A 24569-nucleotide genomic window follows, 5' to 3' on the forward strand; every position below is an offset into this window, starting at 1 on the left:
CTTCTTTCACCCAGACGATGCCAAACTGCTTTCTATGGTTCTGTTGTAAGATTCCAGGTGCTAAAGTCTCCCATTTAAAACATTTGGCGCATTATGAAGCGCAAAATATGACAAGTTGTACATCAGCCAAGAATGGGACAACATTACTCTTTCAAAACAATTGGTCTCCTCAGTTCCCAAACATTTACAGAGTTGTTAAAAATAGAGTTGATGCAGCACAGTGGTAAACATGCCCCCAACTTTTTCCGAAACGTTGTTGACATCAAATTCAAAATGAGCATATTTTTAAAAAAAAATTCTCAGTTCCAACACTTGATATGTTGTCTGTAATATTTTAATGAAATATAGGGTTTCCATAATTTGCAAGTTATGGTATTGTTTTTATTTACAGTTTACACAGCATCCCAACTGTCTTGGAATTAGGGATGTAAATATATGGTGACAGAGGTGATCCATGACTTTACCTCCTCAAGAGCTGCGTGTCTACAGTACACTCCAGTTCAGTTGAAATATAAAATGTTTCATAAGTTCAGTGTTGGCTGACTCGGCACATTTCGTTTCATTACACCGTCACTCAGATGATAATACTAAAGAAAATGGTCTAATTACAGAGTGAAGAGGCTCACAGTGATTGACACACACACCCCATTTTGCACAACAAGCCTAAACACTTAAATGGAAAGATGGACATAATCATTAACACTGTGACTGAGACACAGCTACTTTCTGTGTGTGCACTTTCACATTAAAGTTTACTTCCAGATTTCTGTAAAACAAGAGTGCAGAAACAACATTGAGTGTTTTTATAAGTTCTTCGCCCAGTTTATACCAGCGCTTATCTTAGTTTTGAGATGGATGCACTGATAGGTGTAGGAATATTTTGCCAGTTTTCTTAATATTTTGTTTTCCCCATTTTGGTCACCCATTTCCAGCTAATTCTCCATCACAACTAACCAGGGAGAGTGAAGATATGCTCCCTCAGACACGTGAAACGTAACAACCGCATCTTTTCAAACTACTGCTCATGCCACTTCAAACAGTGGCGTAATGCACTTGGAAAGTGCTATTCGCCCTATTCCACATGCACGAGTTCAGAGATGCACATGACTGACTGACTTGACAGAGCATGCTTCTGCCCCATCCACCCAGACAAATTTGATCTTGCAATTCAAGCTTGTGATATCCAGAATATTGAGCAGATTTTTTCTGCTGTGCCATTAAATTTAAATTTGATTCATTAGTTAATGCAATACATTTTGTTACCTTGACTTATCCTCTTAGTTCAAGAGGTTTGAGGTTTTCCAAGTGGCCCTGAAGACAACATGCATCACATCACAAACATTTCTGGGTTTTAGAGACAAAGCCAAGATGCACAAAATCAAAGACTCAATTATTTATTCTATACAAACATTCAAATCAATTACATTCTCTCCGTCTCTCACACACACACATCAAAAAAACAGATTGAAAACGGTTATATGATTTTTTTTTTTAACAGTTTAAGCCACACACACTTCCCTAAAATGTACAATACAAACAAGTGTCGAGTTGTTAGAAAGAAGACATGGCAACTTAAAAAAAAAAAATTTAAATTAATAAGCCATGTGTTTGAGATTAACTAAAAACAAGCACCCTCTTGTGACCACTTGATGGAACTGAGGGTGCTCTGTGGGTGTGAGAGAGAGAGAGAGAGAGAGAGTGTAAAAGCTCAGCACTTCTGTATCCAGGCTGAGACAGTGACGGCAGCTCTTTCAGAACAGAGTCCTGTGAAACTGATCGCATCTTGCAGCAGCGTAAAATATTCACATCATCTCCCGTTCCTCTTCCTGCATGTCACTTCCTCTTCTGGTGGATGACTTCCTGCTGGAAGTGGGGCTTTTGTGGAAGAGATAGATTGGCCTCTGGAGTCCTGGGGGGGGGGGGGGGGGGGTGAAGTGTTTTATAGAATCATACTGAAACAAGTGTGCATGTACAATACTTTCCAAAATATTTGGCACCCTTCATGAAAATGTACTGTAAATAAATGTACTGGGGCGGCACGGTGGTGTAGTGGTTAGCACGGTCGCCTCACAGCAAGAAGGTTCCGGGTTCGAACCCAGCGGCCGGCAAGGGCCTTTCTGTGTGGAGTTTGCATGTTCTCCCCGTGTCTGTGTGGGTTTCCTCCGGGTGCTCCGGTTTGCCCCACAGTCCAAAGACATGCAGTTAGGTTGACGTGGGGCGGCCTTAGGCTGAGGTGCCCTTGAGCAAGGTACCTAACCCCTGACTCCTCCCCGGGCGCTCTGGTGTGGCTGCCCACTGCTCTGAGTGTGTACGTGTGTTCACTGTTTCAGATGGGTTAAATGCAGAGGATGAATTTCGCTGTGCTTGAAGTGTGCATGTGACGAATAAAGATTTCTAAAAACAATTGAATTTCAGCGTGTCTTATCCTGCAGTTACACTAGAGGGCGACAATTTGCTGATATTAAACCCCCCCGTGTTGCGAATGGATGACTGAGGTTCTGATAAACAACTGTAGCCAAGATATTAAACGATTCATGGACTGGTATTAAATTTCTAGGTATTACTGTTATGTTTTGCTTTTTACCTGTTACATAAGCTAAAAAAAATAAATAAATAAATTTAGAAAAGCACTGAATCACAATAATGCAATAGATCTCGCTAGTATCTCCTAGTGGGCGGCACAGTGTTAGCACTGTCGCCTCACAGCAAGGTTCTGGGTTTGAGCCCGGTGGCCAATGGGGGCCTTCCGGTGTGGAGTTTGCATGTTCTCCCCGTGTCTGCGTGGGTTTCCTCTGGGTGCTCCGGTTTCCCCCACAGTCCAAAGACATGCAGGTCAGGTTAACTGGTGGCTCTAAACTGACCATAGGTGTGAATGTTTGTTTGTATCTATGCGTCAACCCTGCGATGACCTGGCAACTTGTCCAGGGTGTACCCCGCCTCTCGCCCATAGTCAGCTGGGATAGGCTCCAGCTTACCCACAACCCTGCACAGGATAAACGGTTAAGGATAATGGCTGGATGGATAGTGCCTCCTGGTTACAGTTTTCCAGCCCTGAAATCAGCTCCACCCCCTTGCCAAAAAAAACATACGCAATTTTAATAAAAGGGGTGGAGTCAGCTGGGGGAAGATGAAAGGTGATCAGTGGTTTAAGTGTAATTTGCCTCTCAAATGGCAGACAGCTCCAAAAAATTTAAACACTTCCCTTAAAATATTGTGTGTGTGTGTGTGTGTGTGTGTGTGGGGGGGGGGGGGGGGGGGGTGAGAGAGATAAAGGAAGCAGAGTCATGGTGTTTTACCTCTAGGGCAGCTCCTGGTGGTGCTGATGAGCTCATAGCTGGTGAACCCCACCTCAGAGGTGAGGTACGAACTGAACTGGTCCGGTCTGAGCCGAATACTGTTGTAGTTCCTGTGGGTGATTTCCTGAAAACACATCACAAATACTGGGATTAGTCTGGTATGAGATTTACTCTAGTACAAGATTGGTCTGTGTTTAGTTAAGGTTCAGTATGGGTAGTTCCCTGGGGAAAAAATAAATAAATAAATAAATAGCCCACCCACAAACTGGGATTAGTCCAAGAAGATAGAAGAGGTTTACTCTGGATTTAGACAGTGTTTACTATGAATTTAGTCAGGGTACAATACATTTAGTCAAGGTTTAGCATAGGTTTAATCAGAGTTTAGCATGGGTTTGATTAGGATTACAGGTTTAGTCAGTAGTTTTATTGTGCGTGTTTAGACAAGGTTTTGCATGTTTAGTTAGGGTTTATTATGAATTTAGTCAGTGTTCAGTATGTGTTTAGTCAAAGTTTACTATAAATCTAGTCAGAACAGTGTTTAGTGAGGGTTTATTATGCATTTATTCAGAGGATATTACAACCGCAAATCAGAAAAAGTTGGGACGTGAAGAAATTGAAATTAAAAAACAATTATTTGTAATTCATCTTTCATATGTACTGCAGTTAAAACAATACAACAGCACATTTGATCACATTAATTTTTACCCCCCAAAATAAAACACTTCAATTCTAATTCTTACAACACACTTCAGAAAAAAGGTGGGATGGTAAAGCACTTGCCACTTTGTTTCCATTCCTTCTCAACACTTGTTTGGGATGTTTAAGCACTGAAGCCACCAAGTGAAAGTGTTTCAGGTGTTATTTTGTCCCATTCTTCCTGCACACAGGTTTTAAGGTGTGCAATAGCATGGGGTCCTCACGGTCACATTTTTCCATTTCAAAATTTGCCACACACACTCTATGGCCGACAGAGGGGATAGGCACCCTCTTCTTCCACAGCCATGCCTTTGTAATGTGTGCAGAATGTGGTTTTGCACCGTCTTGTTGAAATATCCCTGGAAAAAGATGCCTAGATGGCAGCATATGTTGCTCCAAAATCTCAATGTACTTTTCTGCATTAACACTGCCATCAGAGAAATGCAAGTTACCTTTCCAAGGGCACTGACACAACCCCATACCATGGCAGACCCTGGGTTTCGGACTTCTTACTGGTAACAGCCTGGATAGTCCTTTTCATCTTTGATCTGGAGCACATGGCGTCCATTTCTTCCAAAAAAGACCTGGAATACTGATTCATCAGACCACAATACAAGTGTCCATCCCAGATGCCTCAGAGACCAGGGAAATCAACGGTGTTTCTGGACATTGTTAACCTAAGGCTTCCTTTCTGCACAGTGAAGTTTTAACTGGTATTTGTAGATGCAACTCCGTATTGTGGTGCTTGACAAAGGTTTGCCAAAGTAATCCTGATCCCATGTGGTTATATCAGCTATAGATGAACGACGGTTCTTGTTGCAGTGCCATCTGAGGGATCGGAGATCATGTGTTCAGCTTGGGCTTGTGCCCTTGCCCTTTACAGCCCAAAATTCCTCCAGACTCATTGAATCGTTTAAATTATATGCACTGTAGAGGGTGAAATATCCAAATCCCTTCCTATCCTTCTTTGAACAACATTGATTTCAATAATTTTCTCATGCATTTGTCAACAAACTGGAGATCCTCAGCCCATGTTTGCTCCTCAAAGACTAGGCCTTACCTGGATGATGATTTCGTATCAAATCATGATTACAATCACCTGTTGACATCACCTGTTTCAAATCACATCGTTATTTAATTGTTTTACCTCATTACTAGCCCTAAACTGCCCTGTCCCAACTTTTTTTTGGAATGTGTTGCAGGCATGGATCTATATTAAATGAGTTAACCAGAAAACATGAAATATCTTGAGTTTATACTGTCTGCAATGAAATAGTCAAAGTAAATTCAGAAAATCACTTTTTGCACATTTTCCATCCTTCCAAACTTTTTCAGATTTGGGGCTGCATATTTAGTCAGGGTTTAGTATGAGTTGGGTATGTGTTTAGTCAGAGAGTAAGGAGTTTGTACACCCCTACTCATTCCTAGGTTTTTCTCTATTTTGACCATTTTCTGCATAATACTGAAGATGCCAAAAGTATGACAATTCTATATACGATTCATGTTATGTGGTTTAAAAAAAAAGTTTCATATTTCAGATTCTCCAAAGTAGCCACCATTTACCTTGATGCTTTGTACACTATTGGCATTATCTTGACCAGCTTCATGAGGTCATCACCTGGAATTCTTTTCAATTAACAGCTGTGCCTCGTCAAAAGTTAATTAGCAGAATTCCTTGCCTTCTTAATGCGTATGAGATCAAACAGTAAATAATAAAAATATAGTAAATAGCCCTATTCCACAACTGTAGTAGTCCATATGTCAAGAACCGCTCAACTAAATAAAGAAGTTACAGTCCATCATTAAGATATGAAGTATCTTAAAAAAAATAAAAAATAATAAAACCACTGAATTTGGTGTGTCCAAACTTTTGGCTGATATGCAGATTCACCGTCATTCTCTTCCTCTTGCTGTAGGAGCTCCATGGCTGTGGTTGGAGGATAAACACTCCTTCAGGGTTCAGGTGTGCGTAAACACGTCTGAAGAGTCGCTGAAGCCCAATGTCTCCCCAGTTCAGATGAACCCACCTTGTCACATTTAGACACATGACGACATCATACTCTGCACACTGTGACATCACCACCACATCACTATCCGGCACATAGTTCCCCTGCAATCACACACAAACAGTTCAATTATATTCTACCTCTACTTTTACACACACAAAACAAACTGAGAAAGCCCTGGCCTAATGGTTAGGGATGCAGCTTCGAGACCAAAACATCACTGGCTTGATTCCCTGGACCAGCAGGAACGGCTGGAGTATTCTTGAGCAAGGCACCCAACCCCCAACTGCTCCCCAGGCTGCTCTGGATATGCTGTACAGCACGCTGAATAAGAGTGTCTGCTAAATGCCATTAATGTAAACAATAGCCTGTACTAGCATAAATGATAGATAAACTAAAAACTGAAAAGCAAACTTTCAGGCAAACGCTAACCAGGTGAACAAACCCTTCACTCGCAAATCAAAACCAGTGGAGGAGTGACTGAACTAGGCACTGAAATTTAACCCAGTGACCAAATGCCGGGGGGGATTTAAAAAAAAAAAAAAAACAGCTACTGTATAACTCTAATCAGGTAGTTGCTATGTGGAGACTGAATCACGATGCTTTGTTTGAGTGACATAGCAGACAGAAGGCTGTCAATCAATGCCCATTAGAATATTAGGCCAAACCTAATAGTTTGATGCAGTCAGATCAAGTGAGGTCACCTGTTTGAGTGTTTTTAATCACATTTACATATTGCTGATTTCTGGATGTTTTAAATCTAGAGTCATTTTTTTTTAAATTGTATTTCTTCCTCAATTATACTCCATGCTGCATGTGTGCACATGTGCATGTCACTAAGCAAGAACCATTTTGTTACAGACGTTCTTCTGTTTTACAGCTCTACTCCATTTCGAGTGTGCAGGAGACATGTCACACATCTAAACACATGATCAGGCTAGTGTCTCTCCATACACACGTGCACACACTTACCTTCATGAAGGACACATTGTTAGGGAAAACCCCAGGGGCAGGAGGCAGTAAGGGAGGAGCAGCGATTGGCCCCCTACATAGCCTGAAAGAAACAGGGAATGTCCGCAACATCTCCACCTCTCGCAGTTTCTCCCCTGTGTCTTGTCTCACTTCCTGTTTCTGCAGCTCTGACAGGAAGTTGCAGAGGTTTTGCCGTGCTGCGTGAACCACACTGCTATCGATATCCAAGCCCAGGATGTAAGCAGGGCTCCAGTTCTTAGCGATGGCAAGAGTCATGTGACCCACATTGCAACCAATGTCCAGGACTTTCTTCCCACGGAACCATTCGGGCCGAAACGCCACTAGGCGAGGGTCCACATTCAAAGTTGGTGTTCGATAACCATAACAACAGCTGTAGGTGCCATAATGGAAGTCTCGTTTTGGTTTGTGCCGATGTTTTTGCGACACATGATGGTTTGTTTCAAGATGGCTTCCTGTGGTTCCACCTACAATGGGTGTGTGAAATGTTTGACTCCGCCCTCTGTCTAAATGTTGCTGCTTATTGGTAGGAGTTGGCGTGATTGACAGACGTTCCGAACGGCTGATTGTTCGTCTGCGCTTTCTGTATTTAGATGGCTGCGTGGTGGAATTGCTACTTCCTGCCTGAGGAGCAGAGTTTGTGGATCGGCGTGGTGGCAGTATGGGTGGGACCACTTCATCACGGCAGTTGATGGTTGTGTTGAGTTCATAGGGTCGTGGTGACTCTTCGACGACTTCTTCTGCTAAACGGTGTGTAGGAAACAGTGTACTCTCTTCCTCAACACTCTTTGCCTTTTCAGAGTCTGAGGGTTCAAGATGGCCACCACTACCACCATGGTGCCTGTTTCTATGGCGCCGCCTCTTTAAGGGTGACACCAGGACACCTCTATTGGCGTTTCCACCCTTGCCACTGAGGTTCAGCGGATCAGTGATGTCTCTGGGGATCAGGATCTCAACAGGCTCCCTGTTCTTGGACGGAAGTGGTGACGATTTAGGAGTCTCAGCATTCAGCGCCCGGTTCACCTCCTCATCCAATAGGCTGTTGAGATTCAGAGGATCAAAGATGTTTCCACCCAACAGGAAGTTGCTGGGCAGCACTGGGTCACACTCAGAGTTAGCTCTCCGTCTGCGCTTGCTAAAGCTGGGGTGCTTAAAGCCAACATTCATGCTGTAGCGCCGTTTACCAAGTTTTTGAGGCCCGGCTTGAGACTGTATACCATTTTTTGCTTGTAAGAGCTTATTGTTTCCTTTCACTTGCATCGTCTCAGTGACTTCCTCATCATGTTCTGCCTCTTCTGATAAATCAGGGTTAGCAGGCACTTCTGCTAGCACCATATTAGCCATGAATGGAGCGCCAGTACTGACAGGTGCCAAAGAGGTTGGACTCAGAGTCTTAACACGGCCAGCTAGGCTCTGGGAAGGTGGCGGGCTCAAAATGGCTGCTGCTCCATCTCCTGTTAAGACAGTTTCTTTTTCTATGGACATCTCAATCATCTTCTATTGCTCAGTCCTGCATGCATGGGCAAGATAGAGAGAAAGGCATCCAAAATTGTCCTGATAACAAGGGTTGCTTTTGTAAACTTGCAGAAAACTTGTCTGCTTATGCATTCACAGATGTTCCCATGTTATTGTAGCCGTGGCTGAACCAGTCAGACTGCAATGGAGCTGGAAAAACAATTGCAAACCATAGAGTTAATGCTAACAAATAAATCAATGCTGATAATTATTAATACTGTGGAAAACTGGAGTCTCAGAGGAGACTATAGTCAATACAGACCCCTCCTTCTACCTAACACACACACTCTCTCTCTCTCTCTCTCTCTCACACACACACACAGAGCTCCGCCTTCTTGCTTGTGTTGAGCTGTGGCTGAGAGCTTCCCTCCCCCAAGTTACTGCTTTCTCTGCAAAACACCAAGAAAAACCCCGCAATTGTGACTTAAGCGACATCTTATTTACCGTGTCGGACTTGTTTGTATCCCGTGACCCTTGAACCCCAAACCAAAAAAACACACCAAAAAATAAATTCTTTGACGCCCCTTCCAAAAAATACGCATTTCTCAAACCTTTCGAGCACGATTAGGACTCGGCATGATGTGTGCGTGAACGTTAGCGAGGTTATTTTCCTATGTTTTCTATCAATTAGGTAAAAGTGGATATGCTTCTGAGCCTTCAAGGCTTCTGTATCTTACTGCTGAGGTACCCACGCTCTTATACCTCACTACAGCTCTGAGGAAACGCTAACGGACAGCCGATTCAACCAATGACAAACAAGAATGGAATCTGTGCGCGTCGTGATGACCAATAGGATTATCTATAACGAAGCATGCGCTGCCAGGTCCCGCCTTTAACTCTCGGTAGGTGTCTAGACTATCTGCCTGAAACGTAACCGATCATCCATTTCATTCCACAGGATCAAAAAATATCATCCAAATGAAAATAAAATTCAAAATGCATCTATATTCCCGTTGTATGAATGTTGAGAATCATGCTTACTGTTAAAAGTCTTTAAATTGCATCACAGTTTTTCAGGACTCTGCACGGTCACCATCTTCCCTTATAAACAACAAGCTACGTTTCTGAGCAAATTTGTTAAATTTGACAATTAGTTCATCTGAAAGCAAGTTCTGTACAAAATAAAAAATAGTGTTCACGACTATATGGCGTTTTCATCTACAAGAAGTTATTTTTCCGCACAATCATACGCCACTCGAATTTATTATTTCCCCCCACCCATATTCCGATAATTATTTCCTGCTATATCATGATTGGTGGACTGCTCGAGACTAAGAACTACTAGCCAATCACAGCAGAGAAGGCCGAGTACTTATCCAATCCTAGCACATAGAGAGGGATTTGTCGGAGACGTTTGCGCATTACGTTCGTGTGTCCTTCTGGACATGTAGTCCAAACTCAGAAATGTAGTTCTCAAGGTTTAATCAGGAAAAAAAAGCAAAGCCCAATACATTAGTACACAATTAATCATATACATTTTAATATTATTGGTAGGAAAAATAAAAAAATCACATCCTACCTGGTGAAATTCTAACTATCATGAGGTTTGACATTGCAAAAATAAGTAAACCTTAAGGAAATATCTTGGATCAAGACTATACTGACTTTTTCTACTAAGGTTTTCAAACATTCAGAGTTTGGGACTATCTCATATTAATAAGAGTGGTTCCTGCAAGCTAATACACAAAACATCCGAAACTTGACTCAGGATCTTTAACAGCTGGATCATCTGGATACTAGCAATGTGTAGTACATTAACAACAAATTGAATATTTGAAGTGCATTATTTGTACTGATATAAAGATGTTTGTATCTGTGCACTGATTAACATTTCCACTTGTCAGAGATCTGTTCAAATCTTTTCATTAGCAGTAACTCATTAGCAATTTAACATTTTTAAGCGGATCAATCGAGGTTCAAATTAGTCTCCTTATGTCCTGGGTCCTGTTCTTTTTTGCCTTTATATGCTCCCACTGGGTAACATCATTAGAAAATGTAATATTACATTCCACTTTTATGCTGACGATTCCCAATTGTACCTCCCTCTAAAATCTGGAAATTCCTTGCAGCCTCTTCTGGACTGCCTTAAAGAAATTAAAAACTGGATGGCCAATAACTTCCTCCAGTTAAATGAAGACAAAACTGAGGTCATAATCTTCGGCTCCCCCAAAATCCAGAAATTCCATCTCTGGCAACCTTGGCTCTCTTACTCCATTTGTCAAAACCCATGCAAGAAACCTGGGTGTTATTCTAGACTCCCAACTCACCCTTGACAAACAAATCTCTTCTGTTGTTAAGACTAGCTTCTACCAATTAAGGATCATTGCAAAACCTATAATCTGTTCTGTCATACAATGACCTGGAAAAAGTCATCCATGCCTTTATAACTTTACGCTTAGATTACTGTAACTCCCTTTATTTTGGTCTCCCTCAAACACTGGTATCACGGCTTCAAATTGTCCAAAATGCGGCTGCTAGGTTGCTTACTAACACAAAAAAAAAACATGAGCACATCACACCTGTCCTAGCCTCATTGCACTGGCTTCCTGTCCAGTCTAGGATTCAATTTAAGATCCTGTTAATGGTTTTTAAAGCTCTTCATGGCTTGGCTCCCAACTACTTAGCTGCTACTATTCATCCCCCTGAGGCTTCCATGTCTCTTAGATCTTCCAGTAGAGGTCTCCTCCATGTTCCCTGAACTCGTCTTAAACTAAAAGGTGACAGAGCTTTTGCGGTCACTGGTCCTCGGCTGTGGAACCTTCTGCCTCCTGACATTAGAAATGCCCTCTCTATTACTGTTTTTAAATCCAAGCTAAAAAAAAAACCTTTTCACATTAGCATTCCCTACATTTTAACTGTTTTTGTTTTGTCATGTCAGTAATTAAGTGTTTGTCTTTTGTTGCTGATGTTTAAATCAGTTTGTGGCAGTGGGGGCGTGGTCAAGCGCCGGTCTGTGACAGGAGGGCAGAGTCAGGGAAGGTAAGTGGCAGAATTACTACACCTGATGTCAATTAACCTGTGTTTGTGTGTCTTCCCAGTGACCGCGCCCTACTTAAGGAGGGAGAGCGAGAGCAGAGGGGCTCTTCCCCGAACCAGACGCCGGTTGTGTGTGTGTTTAAGTTTATGAAGTTGTTCACTGTAAAGTGTGGCAATAAAACCCCGTTTTCAAACCTGAGCTCTGTCCTGCCGTCCTCTGTACTCCACCCACCCATGCAAACTGTTACAGTGGTGCTGAAACCTGGAACCTGGAGCGCAGAAGCCAAACAGCCCCATGGAGTCTTCCCCATTCGCTGACCTGGTCCACGCCCTCGCCACGGCCCAGCAAAGCCAGCACCAGGCGCTAGTCACTCTCCGTAAGGAGCAGGAGCAGCGGTTCGAGGCCCTGGTGTTGGCCCAGCAAGAGGATCGACAGGCGTTCCGGCACCTCCTCGCGTTGGCGGGGTCCACCAACGCTCCCACCGCGGGCCCGTCCCCCCTCACCCTAACAAAGATGGGCCCGCAAGACAACCCCGAGGCATTTATCACGCTCTTTGAGCAAATTGCGGAGACCTCGGGGTGGCCGATGGATCAGCGCGCGGCGCGCCTCCTCCCCCTGCTAACGGGAGAGGCGCAGCTGGGCGCTACAGCTCCCCGCTGACCGCTGGCTGGCCTACGCAGACCTTCACTGGGCCATCCTCCAGCGTGTGGGGCGCACCCCCGAACAGCAGTGCCAGCGCTTCCGCACTTTGCGCTTGGAGGAAGTTGGCCGGCTGTTCGCGTTTGGCCAGCAACTCCGGGACACCTGCTGGCGGTGGTTGAGGGCCAACAACCGTGACGCCGAGGAGATCGTCGACCAGGTGGTACTGAAACAGTTCATCGCAAGCTTGCCAGCAGGAACCGCGGCGTGGGTCCAGTGCCACCGCCCGGTGTCGCTGGATCAGGCCATCAAGCTGGCAGAGGACAATTTGGCGGCTGTCCCGGCGGCAGGACAGCAGACAGCCTCTTCTCTTCTCTCCTCTTCTCTCTCTCTCTCTCTCTCTCTCTCCCTCTCCTCCTGTGTCCCGTCCTCACCCCATTCCCCCACCGCAGAGGCGGGGGCCGGCGCCACCCCAGCCGGCCTGCCGCACCTGCAGTGCCCTCCCATTTCTCCCTTCCATGTCTGTCTCTCCCCCCCCTCAGGTGAGTGAGCCCCAGAACACCGGTGCAGAGAGGAAGCCCGGGCCGGTTTGCTGGCACTGCGGGGAGCCGGGCCACCTCCAACAGCAGTGCACGGCAATGGAGGTGGGCGCGGTGGTTCGGATCCCCAACGCACCAGGAGCCGCCCTCGATCGGGCCGGAGTGTATCGCATACTGGTGAGTATTCAAGGGGATACATATCAGGCGTTGGTGGATTCCAGTTGTAATCAAACCTCAATTCACCAAAGCCTGGTGCAAAACAAGGCATTGGGGGGAGCACAGGGGGTGAAGGTGTTGTGTGTGCATGGGGATGTTCACAGCTACCCTTTGGTGTCGGTCCACATTTTTTTCCGCGGGGAAAAATTTATAGTAAAGCCGGCGGTTAATCCTCGCCTCACCCACTCGATAATTTTGGGGACTGATTGGCCGGGATTCGGGGAGTTGATGAGCCGTTTAGTGACGAGTGGGTCCTGCCATACGTCAGCAGGGGGAGGTCCCGGTGTCGCTTTGGCGGGAGCAGCTGTCACAGAGCCGTCTACGTCATCTCCGCGTCAAAGTGAGGAGCCACAGGCTCCTCCTCTCTCTCTCAGGGAATCCCTTGTGGATTTCCCGTTAGAACAGTTGCGAGATGAGACTCTGCGGCATGCGTTTGACCAAGTGAGAGTAATCGATGGTCAAACGCTCCTGCCGAACGCCACCCTGTCCTTCCCCTATTTTTCTATTATGAAGGATAGATTATACCGAGTGACGCAGGACACTCAGAAGAAAGAGCAAATCACTCAGCTTTTAATTCCAAAGAGCCACCGGGAATTGGTATTCCAGGGGGCTCACTTTAATCCCATGGCTGGACACTTAGGGCAGGATAAGACACTAGCCCGAATAATGGCCCGGTTCTATTGGCCAGGGATTCACAGCGATGTTCGTAGGTGGTGTACGGCGTGCTGCGAATGCCAGTTAGTAAATCCAGCGGCCATTCCAAAAGCGCCTTTGCGCCCTCTACCATTAATCGAGACCCCGTTCGAAAGAATTGGGATGGATCTCGTTGGGCCATTAGATCGGGCAGCACGAGGGTATCGCTTTATATTAGTTCTGGTCGACTATGCAACGCGATACCCGGAAGCAGTGCCTCTCCGCAATATCTCAGCATGCAGTACTGCGGAGGCGCTCTTCCGCGTCATCTCCCGAGTTGGAATCCCAAAAGAGATTCTGACTGATCAAGGCACCACGTTTATGTCACGGACACTGCGCGAACTGTATGGGTTATTGGGGATTGAGCCGATCCGCACCAGCGTGTATCACCCACAAACGGACGGTTTAGTGGAACGGTTCAATCGCACCCTCAAGAATATAATCAAAAAATTCATAAGTGAGGATGCACGTAATTGGGATAAGTGGCTCGAGCCCTTGTTGTTTTCAGTGCAAGAGGTCCCCCAAGCCTCCATGGGGTTCTCCCCGTTCGAATTATTATATGGGCATAAGCCGCGCGGCATTCTAGATGTGCTGTGGGAAAATTGGGAGGAGGGACCTTCACAAAGTAAAAACAAAATTCAATACGTTATGGACCTGCGCGCAAAACTCCACACGCTCACCCATCTAACCCAGGAGAATTTGCGGCAGGCCCAGGAACGGCAAGCCCGCCTGTACAACAAGGGTACATGCCTTAGGGAGTTCGCACCGGGAGATAAGGTACTCGTACTGTTGCCCACATCGAGCTCCAAATTGATCGCCAAGTGGCAAGGACCCTTTGAGGTCACACGGCGAGTCGGGGACGTCGACTATGAGGTGAGGCGAACGGACAGGGGTGGGGCGCTACAGATTTACCACCTTAATCTGCTTAAACTCTGGAATGAGGAGGTCCCCGTGGCATTGGTGTCAGTGGTTCCGGAGAAGGCGGAGCTGGGGCCGGAGGTTCAAAAGGGGGCATTGGCGTCACGTACCTCTCAGGTCCCCTGTGGAGACCACCTCTCCCCGACCCAACTCGCGGAGGTCGCCCAGTTGCAGACCGAGTTTTCGGATGTGTTCTCGCCCCTGCCCGGTCGCACCGACCTCATAGAGCATCACATTGAGACCCCCCCAGGGGTGGTAGTGCATAGCCGCCCTTACAGGCAACCCAAACACAAAAAAAAGGTGCTTCGGGAAGAACTCGAGGCCATGCTCGAAATGGGCATCGTCGAGGAGTCCCACAGTGACTGGAGCAGCCCAATGGTCTTGGTACCCAAGGCTGACGGGTCGGTCCGGTTCTGTGTGGACTATAGAAAAGTCAACGCGGTGTCTAAATTTGATGCATACCCAATGCCTCGTATTGATGAGTTGCTCGATCGACTAGGCATGGCTCGCTTTTATTCGACACTGGATTTAACAAAGGGGTACTGGCAGATCCCCTTGACTCCTCTATCCTGAGAAAAAACGGCCTTTTCCACACCGTTTGGATTACACCAATTCGTCACACTTCCTTTTGGGCTGTTTGGGGTGCCCGCTACGTTTCAGCGGCTGATGGACCGGGTCCTCTGCCCCCACGCCACTTATGCGGCCGCCTACCTCGATGACATTATCGTCTATAGTAATGACTGGCCGAGGCACCTCGAACATCTGAGGGCCGTCCTTAGGTCGCTGAAGCGAGCGGGTCTCACAGCCAACCCAAAGAAGTGTGCGAATGGGTGGGTGGAAGTACGGTATCTAGGCTTCCACTTGGGCAACGGGCAGGTGCGTCCCCAAATTAACAAGACAGCAGCAATTGCGGCCTGCCCGAGGCCCAAGACCAAAAAGGGGGTGAGACAGTTCCCGGGGCTGGCTGGCTATTATCGTAGGTTTATACCTAATTATTCGGACGTCACCAGCCCGCTGACTGATCTGACTAAAAAGGGGTCACCAGATCCGGTCCAGTGGATGGAGCGATGCCAGCGGGCTTTCTCTGAGGTAAAGGCTGCACTGTGTGGGGGGCCACTTTTACACTCCCCTGACTTCTCTCTCCCCTTTATGTTGCAGACGGATGAGTCGGACAGAGGGCTGGGGGCTGTTTTGTCCCAGGAGGTGGAGGGGGAGGACCGCCCAGTCTTGTACATCAGCAGGAAGCTGTCAGTGTGTGAGGGGCGCTACAGCACCATCGAAAAAGAGTGCTTGGCGATCAAGTGGGCGGTCCTCGCCCTCCGTTACTACCTGCTGGGACGCCCTTTCACCCTCTGTTCGGACCACGCACCCCTCCAGTGGCTCCACCACATGAAGGATGCCAATGCGCGGATCACCCGTTGGTATCTGGCACTCCAACCCTTTAAGTTCAAGGTGGTCCACAGGCTGGGGGCGCAGATGGTCGTGGCGGACTTCCTCTCCTGTCGGGGGGGGGGGAGTTGGCTGCAGGCCGGACGGCTGCCCGGCCTGAGTCGGGTGGTGGGGGTATGTGGCAGCGGGGGCATGGTCAAGCACCGGTCTGTGACAGGAGGGTGGAGTCAGGGAAGGTAAGTGGCAGAATCACTACACCTGATAATATTATTATTATTATTATTATTATTATTATTATTATTATTATTATTATTAAGTTCAACTTATATAGCGCCTTTCAAAAAACCCAAGGACGCTTTACAATTATAGACAAAGAAAAAAATAATAACAATAAAAAATAATAAATAAATAAATGAATAAATAATAAAAAATAAAAAATCCACCAACTAGGGGTCAGGATGTAATTCCAGTGGTGTAGCAGCCACAGTCCCACCAAAAGGCGCATGAAAACGAGTCCCACATCTCCAGCACAGCCGCCGTGACGCCGTCAGCCACATCGCTCGAACACCACGCCGTGGATCCACACAGCGAGCAGAGAAGCTCCGCCACGCAGAGCGCTGGTGTGTCCCAAACCGCCTGCACAGCCGCCGCGATGCCACCGAGCAACATCGCTCGGAACATCACGCCAAGCATTAAAGCGCAGAGCGCTGGACAACCACGAATGTTAAATGAGCAGCGAGCTCACTGCAGTCCACAGCTGGGAGCGCAGGCACAGCGAACCAAGGCCTAGAGGGAACCAACGCCCAAAACTGGGTCTGGAGCTACACCACAACTGGTGGACAAAACACTCAAACATACATCAAACTACACAAACACACAGAAAAAAAATAAATAAAATGAAAATTGAAAAAGAAAGAAAATAAAAATAAAATAAAAAGCTCTGGTGAGAAGCGGCAGCCAGAATGCGCATGACGTACTCTCAACCGGAAACGGAAACCAAAAAAAAAATCAATAATGTCAATTAACCTGTGTTTGTGTGTCTTCCCAGTGACCGCGCCCTTAAGGAGGGAGACCGAGAGCAGAGGGGCTCTTCCCCGAACCAGACGCCGGTTGTGTGTGTGTGTGTCTGTTTAAGTTTATGAAGTTGTTCACTGCAAAGTGTGGCAATAAAACCCCGTTTTTGAACCTGATCTCTGTCCTGCCGTCCTCTGTGCTCCACCCACCCATACAAACTGTTACACAGTTGTTTTTGGTTTTTTATATATTTTATATCTATTTATTTTTACACTCTGTACAGCACTTTGGTCAGTGTAAACTGTGTTTAAATGTGCTTTAGAAATAAATTTTACTTACTTACTTACTATGTGTAAATTGACACAAACTCAGAAGTGAAAACGTGGGATATGAACACTTTTCCCCCTACTTTCTTTAGTGCAACATTTCTTGTATAAATGCTCCTGTGTAAGATTTATGAATTCATTTGTACAAGGTTCCTTTTTCGGTGACAAAGGTCATCGGTTCTGTTCATAACTTTCATGGACAGAGTTTCTAGGTGCAGCCAAGGGGTGGAGGGTGTCCGGTTTGGTGGCAGCAGGATCACATCTCTGCTTTTTGCGGATGATGTGGTCCTATTGGTTTCATCAATCTGTGACTTACAGCATGTGCTGGGATGGTTTGCAGCCGAGTGCGAAGCGGCTGGGATGAGGATCAGCACCTCCAAGTCTGTGGCTATGGTGCTCAGCCGGAAACGGGTGGAGTGCTTACTCCGGGTCAGGGGGGAGTTGCTACCTAAAGTGGAGGAGTTTAAGTATCTCAGGGTTTTGTTCACGAGTGAGAGTAAGGGGGAGCGGGAGTTGGACAGACGGATCGGGGCAGCATCAGCAGTGATGCAGACGTTAAACCGGTCTGTTGTGGTAAAGAGAGAGCTGAGCCAAAAGGCAAAGCTCTCAATTTACTGGTCCATCTACGTTCCCACTCTCACCTATGGTCATGAGCTATGGGTAGTGACCAAAAGAATGAGATTGCGGATACAAGCGGTAGAAATGAGTTTTCTCCACAGGGTGGCTGGGGTCTCCCTTAGAGACAGGGTAAGAAACTTGGTCATTCGGGAGAGACTCAAAGTAGAACCACTGCTCCTCCACATCGAAAGGAGGCAGTTGAGGTGGTTCGGGCACTTTGTTAGGATGCCCCCTGGATGCCTCCCAAGGAAGGTTTTCTGGGCATGCCTCACCGGGAGGAGATCCCAGGGTGGACCCAGTACACGCTGGAGAGATTACATCTCTCGGCTGGCCTGGGAGCGCCTCAGTATTCCCCTGGAAGAGCTGGTGGCGGTGGCCGGGGAGAGGGAAGTCTGGGCGGCTCTGCTTAGGCTTCTACCACCGCGACCCGGATCCGGATAAGCAGTAGAAGATGGATGGATGGATGGATGGAAGGTTCTTTTTCATTGAGATTTGAACAAATCTCTGACAAGTGGAAATGTTAATCAGTGCACAGATGCAAACATCTTTATATCAGTACAAATAATGCACTTCAAATATCCAGCACGATACATTAGGTTTAATGTATATTTACAGAGCAAATACACTACCGTTCAAAAGTTTGGGGTCACCCAGACAATTTTGTGTTTTCCATGAAAAGTCACACTTTTATTTACCACCATAAGTTGTACAATTAATAGAAAATATAGTCAAAACATTTTTCTGGCCATTTTGAGCATTTAATCGACCCCACAAATGTGATGCTCCAGAAACTCAATCTGCTCAAGGAAGGTCAGTTTTATAGCTTCTCTAAAGAGCTAAACTGTTTTCAGCTGTGCTAACATGATTGTACAAGGGTTTTCTAATCATCCATTAGCCTTCTGAGGCAATGAGCAAACACATTGTACCATTAGAACACTGGAGTGATAGTTGCTGGAAATGGGCCTCTATACACCTATGGAGATATTGCACCAAAAACCAGACATTTAGTAGAATTTACCTAGAATAGTCATTTACCACATTAGCAATGTATAGAGTGTATTTCTGATTAGTTTAAAGTGATCTTCATTGAAAAGAACAGTGCTTTTCTTTCAAAAATAAGGAAATTTCAAAGTGACCCCAAACTTTTGAACGGTAGTGTAGATCTACAGATGATGCCATCTCCATAGCCCTCCACACTGCTCTGACCTACCTGGAACACCCAGGGAACTCCATAAGGTTCCTTTTCATTAACTACAGCTCAGCCTTCAACACAATCATCCCTGACATCCTCACTGACAAGCTGACTGCCCTAGACCTCCCCCCTTCCATTTGTACCTGGATTAAGAACTTCCTTTCAGACCGCCCACAGACTGTCAAAATTGAACCTCACAGCTCTACCACCCTTACACTGACCCCTGGCTCTCCACAGGGCTGTGTGCTGAGCCCACTCCTGTATGCCCTATACACCTACGACTGTACTCCCACCCAGGGCCGTTGACAGCTTTGGCTGGGCCCGGGACAAAATAATCTGAGTGGGCCCCCCCCCACACACACACACATACGCACGCACGCACATCGCCACACAGCAACCACCCACACCCAACCCCTCTTTTCACAGTCTCCATTCACTCCAACCCTTAAATAACAGGTATTCCAAGCCCATTATAACAGTCAACCATTTTATTTCAACATTTCAACATATTTACAGTTTGAACATTTCCTTAGTCTGCAACTATTCAGGTGCGAAATGCAATGCGCCGGACTTTTGCTGTGGCAAAGTCGTCAATAAGGTCATTGAAGTCCAGCTTCTTTGCAAGTTCGCGCTCTATAGAGAGCATAGCCAGCCCATTGAGCTCTCCTGTGACATGTTTGAGCGCAGGTAGTTGATAAACCAAAATGATTGTTTACGGGATGGAACTGGGCCTCAATGAGAACGGAGTTATGGCTTTCCCGAAAGCTGAACATAGAAGCATCACCACTAGTCACACACGGACTGGCCATTGGGAGTAGCGGGAGTGGTGGGCCAGTGGTTCAGTGTGGGCTGGCGAAGAAAAAAAAAAAAAAACAGTTGCGCGCTGGCCTTTAATATGATAAGCAATGTTAACAGTTTCTTTAAGAAACAGTTAACATTGCTTATCATATTAAAGGCCAGCGTGCAACTGTAATAAGCAATGTTAACAGTTTCTTAAAGAAACTGTTAACATTGCTTATCATATTAAAGGCCAGCGCACAACTGCTTTTTTTTTTTCTCCGCCGGCCCACCGGGAAAACTCCCGCTACTCCCGATGGCCAGTCCGTGTGTGCCACTAGTGATGTGTACAGTGAGTTTTTCAGTGTATTTTTTTGTCTTGTTTTTCATAAACGTCCTTTCCGTACTCGATTTAGAATGTTACAAAAAAAATTGACACCCTCCCAACCACGTAACATTAGCCTATCTGACCTGGGGGCTGACACGTTTATTACGGATAAACCAAAAGGATTACAACGTTCCCTGGATATAGAACTGGACCGAGAAGATTTCAAAATCTTAACGTGTAAGCAACAACAATAAAACAGAGGTTGTTTTATTCATTTAGGGCTTATTAGGCTACTTTCATTAATTGCGCTTTTCATACAGGCCTATCATTTTTCACTTGAGCAAGGGAATTGTTTGAAGAGTATCCAGTCTAAGCGAATGTTTAATGTTTTGCAACAGACTAACCTCAAAACACCCCATTTATAGCCCATTCGTTACATTAAACTCTATCTAGCTGGCAATTTCACATGCCGTCGTATCTACACGGGATGATTTCCAACAAAATAAGGTTTAATTAACAAGAAGCAGCGTTCCACGGGCTTTCAGCTAACCGGAGTCCAGCTCAGCGCAGCTCAGCAAGCGTGCCTAAAACATTTGGATATGATTGCGGGCCAATGTGCTATTCTTTGCTTCATTGAGATATATGCAACACAGTGTTATTAAACCGATATGTTTATGAAATAATTCATTGCCCTGTGCATTTCAGTGTTCACTCAGTGTACCCTGCTATCCCCTACTTTATAATTATGAATGGCGCATTGCGCGTGCTGGGGTTACATTACGGGGCTGGAATAAAGTTATCTGTGTCTTACCTGGCTCAGCTGCCCCACTGCCTTCACCACCTGCTGCATCATCTGATTTTTTTCTAAAATATCTATGCAGTGAGCCCCTGAGGCTCTTGGCTTCTTCATCTCTTTTTCTCTTTTCTTTTCTTTGCTCCTGACTTGTGCATGTTGGCAAACGGTCTCGCACGCTTATTGTCGAAGCGTTATGATGGAATAGTGCCGTGTTATTTGGCGCCTTAATCAAAGACCAAACCATTTCTGCATTAGGGGTGGTAGGTGGGTTCTTGAATCTATTTTCGAAGACAATAAAGGCAAAAGAACCAGAAATCATTCATTGAATGCAAATACAGCACATTTTTCTCCCCCAAATCAACACATTTTGAAATGAAACAGAATGATTAATGGCATCTTCATGAGGGACCAGTTCTGGGCCCCCCCTCATGCCTGGGCCCGGGACAAAATACCCGGTTGTCCCCCCCTGTCGACGGCCCTGCTCCCACCCACCGCACCAACGCCATCATTAAGTTTGCAGATGACACTACCGTGGTGGGGCTCATAATTGGAGAAGATGAGTCAACCTACAGGGACGAGGTGCTAGCAGCTAACAGAGTGGTGCACCAGGAACAACTTGGTGCTCAACACCAAAAAAGAAAAAGAAATGGTCATTGACTTTTGGAGGCACAAAGCTGAACCTGCCCCACTCTACATCAATGGGGAGAGGGTGGAGATGGTCGCCTCCTTCAAATTCCTGGGAACCTACATCTCAGAGGACCTCTCCTCGTCGGACAACATGACATCGGTGGTGAAAAAGGCCCAGCAGCAACTCCACTTCTTGAGAGTGCTCAAAAGGAACCCACTGGAAGAGAAGCTGCTGGTGTCCTTTGACCGCACCACCATCGAGAGTGTGCTGGCGTACTGCATCACTGTGTGGTATGCCAGCTGCTCAGCTACAGACAGGAGAGCCTTGCAGATGGTGGTTAAGACTGCTGAGAAGATCATCGGCTGCTTTCTGCCCTACCTGGAAGGCATCACCAGCTCTCACTGCCTACAGGAGCATCAAAAGCAGGACAAACAGACTAAAATTTTTTTTCCTGTGGGCCATCAGGACTCTGAATATCAATTACTATTCTATCCACAATCACTGGATATGAGCAATTGTGCACTCTGATTGGCTACCCTACTACTAGGCTATCAGCTCATATAAAGTGGGGGGGGGGGGGGGGGGGGGGCGTCATGGCTCAGGTGGATAAGGCGCCATACCATAAATCCGGGGACCCGGGTTCGACTCCAACCCGAGGTCATTTCCCGATCCATCCCCGTCTCTCTCCCGCTCATTTCCTGTCTCTACACTGTCCTATCCAATAAAGGTGAAAAAAGCCCCAAAAAAATCTTTAAAAAAAAGTGAGTAGGGAAAAACAAAATGGTGGAGTGTGTTGCTGAACCAACCGAGGATGAAATAGAAACTCTACTTGAAAACAAAACCCCAAAAAATACAAAAAAAGCAACAAAATATGAAATAAAAGTATTGGATAGTAAGAACATATTTTTTATTTTTCAAGAATTATTTTATTATTATAGGCGGTGTAGTGGTTAGCACTGTCGCCTCACAGCAAGAAGGTCCTGGGTTCAAGTCCAGCGGCCGATGAGGGCCTTTTTGTGTGGAGTTTGTATGTTCTCCCCGTGTCTGCGTGTGGGTTTCCTCTGGGTGCTCTGGTTTCCCCCACAGTCCAAAGACATGCAGCTTAAGCTAAGTGTGAATGGTTGTTTGTCTCTATGTGTTAGTCCTGCGATGACCTGGCAACTTGTCCAGGGTGTACCCCACCTCTCGCCCATAGTTAGCTTGCCTGCAATCCTGCACAGGATAAGTGGCTACAGATAATGGATGGATGAATTATTATTATAGCATTTTTCACAAATTGCTCCTGTCATTTCACTGGTTTATTTACATTTTAAGTGGAAATTATTTTGTCAGACGTTTTGTATAAAGTTTTTATTTCTCAAATTTGCAAAAAAAAAACCGCTCTGTTTCTCAAAATCCAGTGAATATGAATATAATAAAACAGTTATTCCACTCAATCTCATCATACATGGCTTATAGCCAACTCGGCGCTACACGACTTGTTGGCTATCAGCTCATGTATGACTTGATTTTGTGGAATAACTGCGTGCAATATATATGTCCAGTGCAATATAATTATTATGCAATATATACTTCCACAGATACTATAATTTGCTATTTTAGTAGTGATTGTGTTTTTAAACATTTGTGTTTTTTATTATTATTATGTTTTTAAAATAGGTGATTGTGTTTTAAATGTGTGTTTTGCTAATATTCTTACTATGCACTAATCAGTAAGAGCACCTACAGTTTCATTGTACATGTTGCAATGACAATAAAGGCTTATCTTATTTTCTATCCATCCATTATCTGTAGCCACTTATCCTGTCCTACAGGGTCACAGGCAAGCTGGAGCCTATCCCAGCTGACTATGGGTGAGAGATGGGGTACACCCTGGACAAGTCAACAGGTCATCACAGTGCTGACACGTAGACAACCATTCACACTCATGGCCAATTTAGAGCCACCAATTAGCCTAACCTGCATGCCTTTGGGGGAAACCAGAGCACCCGGAGGAAACCCACATGGGCACCATGCAAACTCCACACAGAAAGGCCCTTGTCGGCTGCTGGTCTTGAACCCAGGACCTTCTTGCTGTGAAGCGACGGTGCTCACCACTACACCACTATGCCACACTTATCTTATCTTATCTTATTCATAATCTGGTTTGTCTGAACCCCAGAAAAGCATCTATATAAAGTCTCATGTTCTGTCTAAAGAAGCGTATTACTCAATACCTACTATGTATTATTTAGTCTCATCTCATCTCATTATCTCATCTCATTATCTCTAGCCACTTTATCCTGTTCTAGAGGGTCGCAGGCAAGCTGGAGCCCATCCCAGCTGACTACGGGCGAAAGGCAGGGTACACCCTGGACAAGTCGCCAGGTCATCACAGGGCTGACACATAGACACAGATAACCATTCACACTCACATTCACACCTACGGTCAATTTAGAGTCACCAGTTAACCTAACCTGCATGTCTTTGGACTGTGGGGGAAACCGGAGCACCCGGAGGAAACCCACACAGAAAGGCCCTCGCCGGCCACGGGGCTCGAACCCGGACCTTCTTGCTGTGAGGCGACAGCGCTAACCACTACACCACCGTGCCACCCTTGTATTATTATTATTATTATTATTTAGTAATTATAGCTAAATTAACAGTAAAGGCGTATTTATGAGAGGAACAATGTAAAACTGGACCTGTTGATGACTCTTGGGAGTTTAGGAATTACTAACAGAGAAGGCACAAACTATAAAAACACACTATTAATCATACAAAATAATAGTAAAGGAATAAAATATTTAAACAGTCCTTTAATCATGGGCACTAGTGATTCATCTGTATCTATTTGCGGATAGGGAACTGTAAATATTTAATCAACATGTATATGTTATTCTCATTTTATAACACTTTATACTTTTCTAAGGAGGAAAAAAACGTAACACATCCTTGAATGAAAGATCTGAATCATTTAGTAAACCGAAGCAAGTGATTCGAATCATTAAAAAAAAGATTCATTCCGCAGGTCACC

At 45.6% G+C, this 24569-nt stretch overlaps 1 protein-coding gene across 2 annotated transcripts; it reads right to left on the reverse strand.

Annotated features, from left to right (window-relative positions):
• Nucleotides 1–328: 328 nt before the first annotated feature.
• Nucleotides 329–9718, reverse strand: mepceb (methylphosphate capping enzyme b). 2 transcript variants are annotated; one of them, XM_060937829.1, is made up of 5 exons: nucleotides 9485–9718; nucleotides 6971–8653; nucleotides 5884–6102; nucleotides 3297–3420; nucleotides 329–1909 (listed from the first exon to the last, which is right to left on the reverse strand). In XM_060937829.1, the coding sequence occupies exons 2-5, from the start codon at nucleotides 8480–8482 to the stop codon at nucleotides 1803–1805; spliced, it is 1962 nt and encodes a 653-aa protein (XP_060793812.1). In that variant the 5' UTR covers nucleotides 8483–8653; nucleotides 9485–9718; the 3' UTR covers nucleotides 329–1802. The 2 variants fall into 2 exon arrangements, with proteins under 2 accessions (XP_060793812.1, XP_060793811.1); XM_060937828.1 differs by lacking the exon at nucleotides 9485–9718 and adding an exon at nucleotides 8948–9210.
• Between the last annotated feature and the right edge of the window lie 14851 nt (nucleotides 9719–24569).

Source organism: Neoarius graeffei, chromosome 13 (assembly GCF_027579695.1).
Source record: "Neoarius graeffei isolate fNeoGra1 chromosome 13, fNeoGra1.pri, whole genome shotgun sequence".
Taxonomy (NCBI): domain Eukaryota; kingdom Metazoa; phylum Chordata; class Actinopteri; order Siluriformes; family Ariidae; genus Neoarius; species Neoarius graeffei.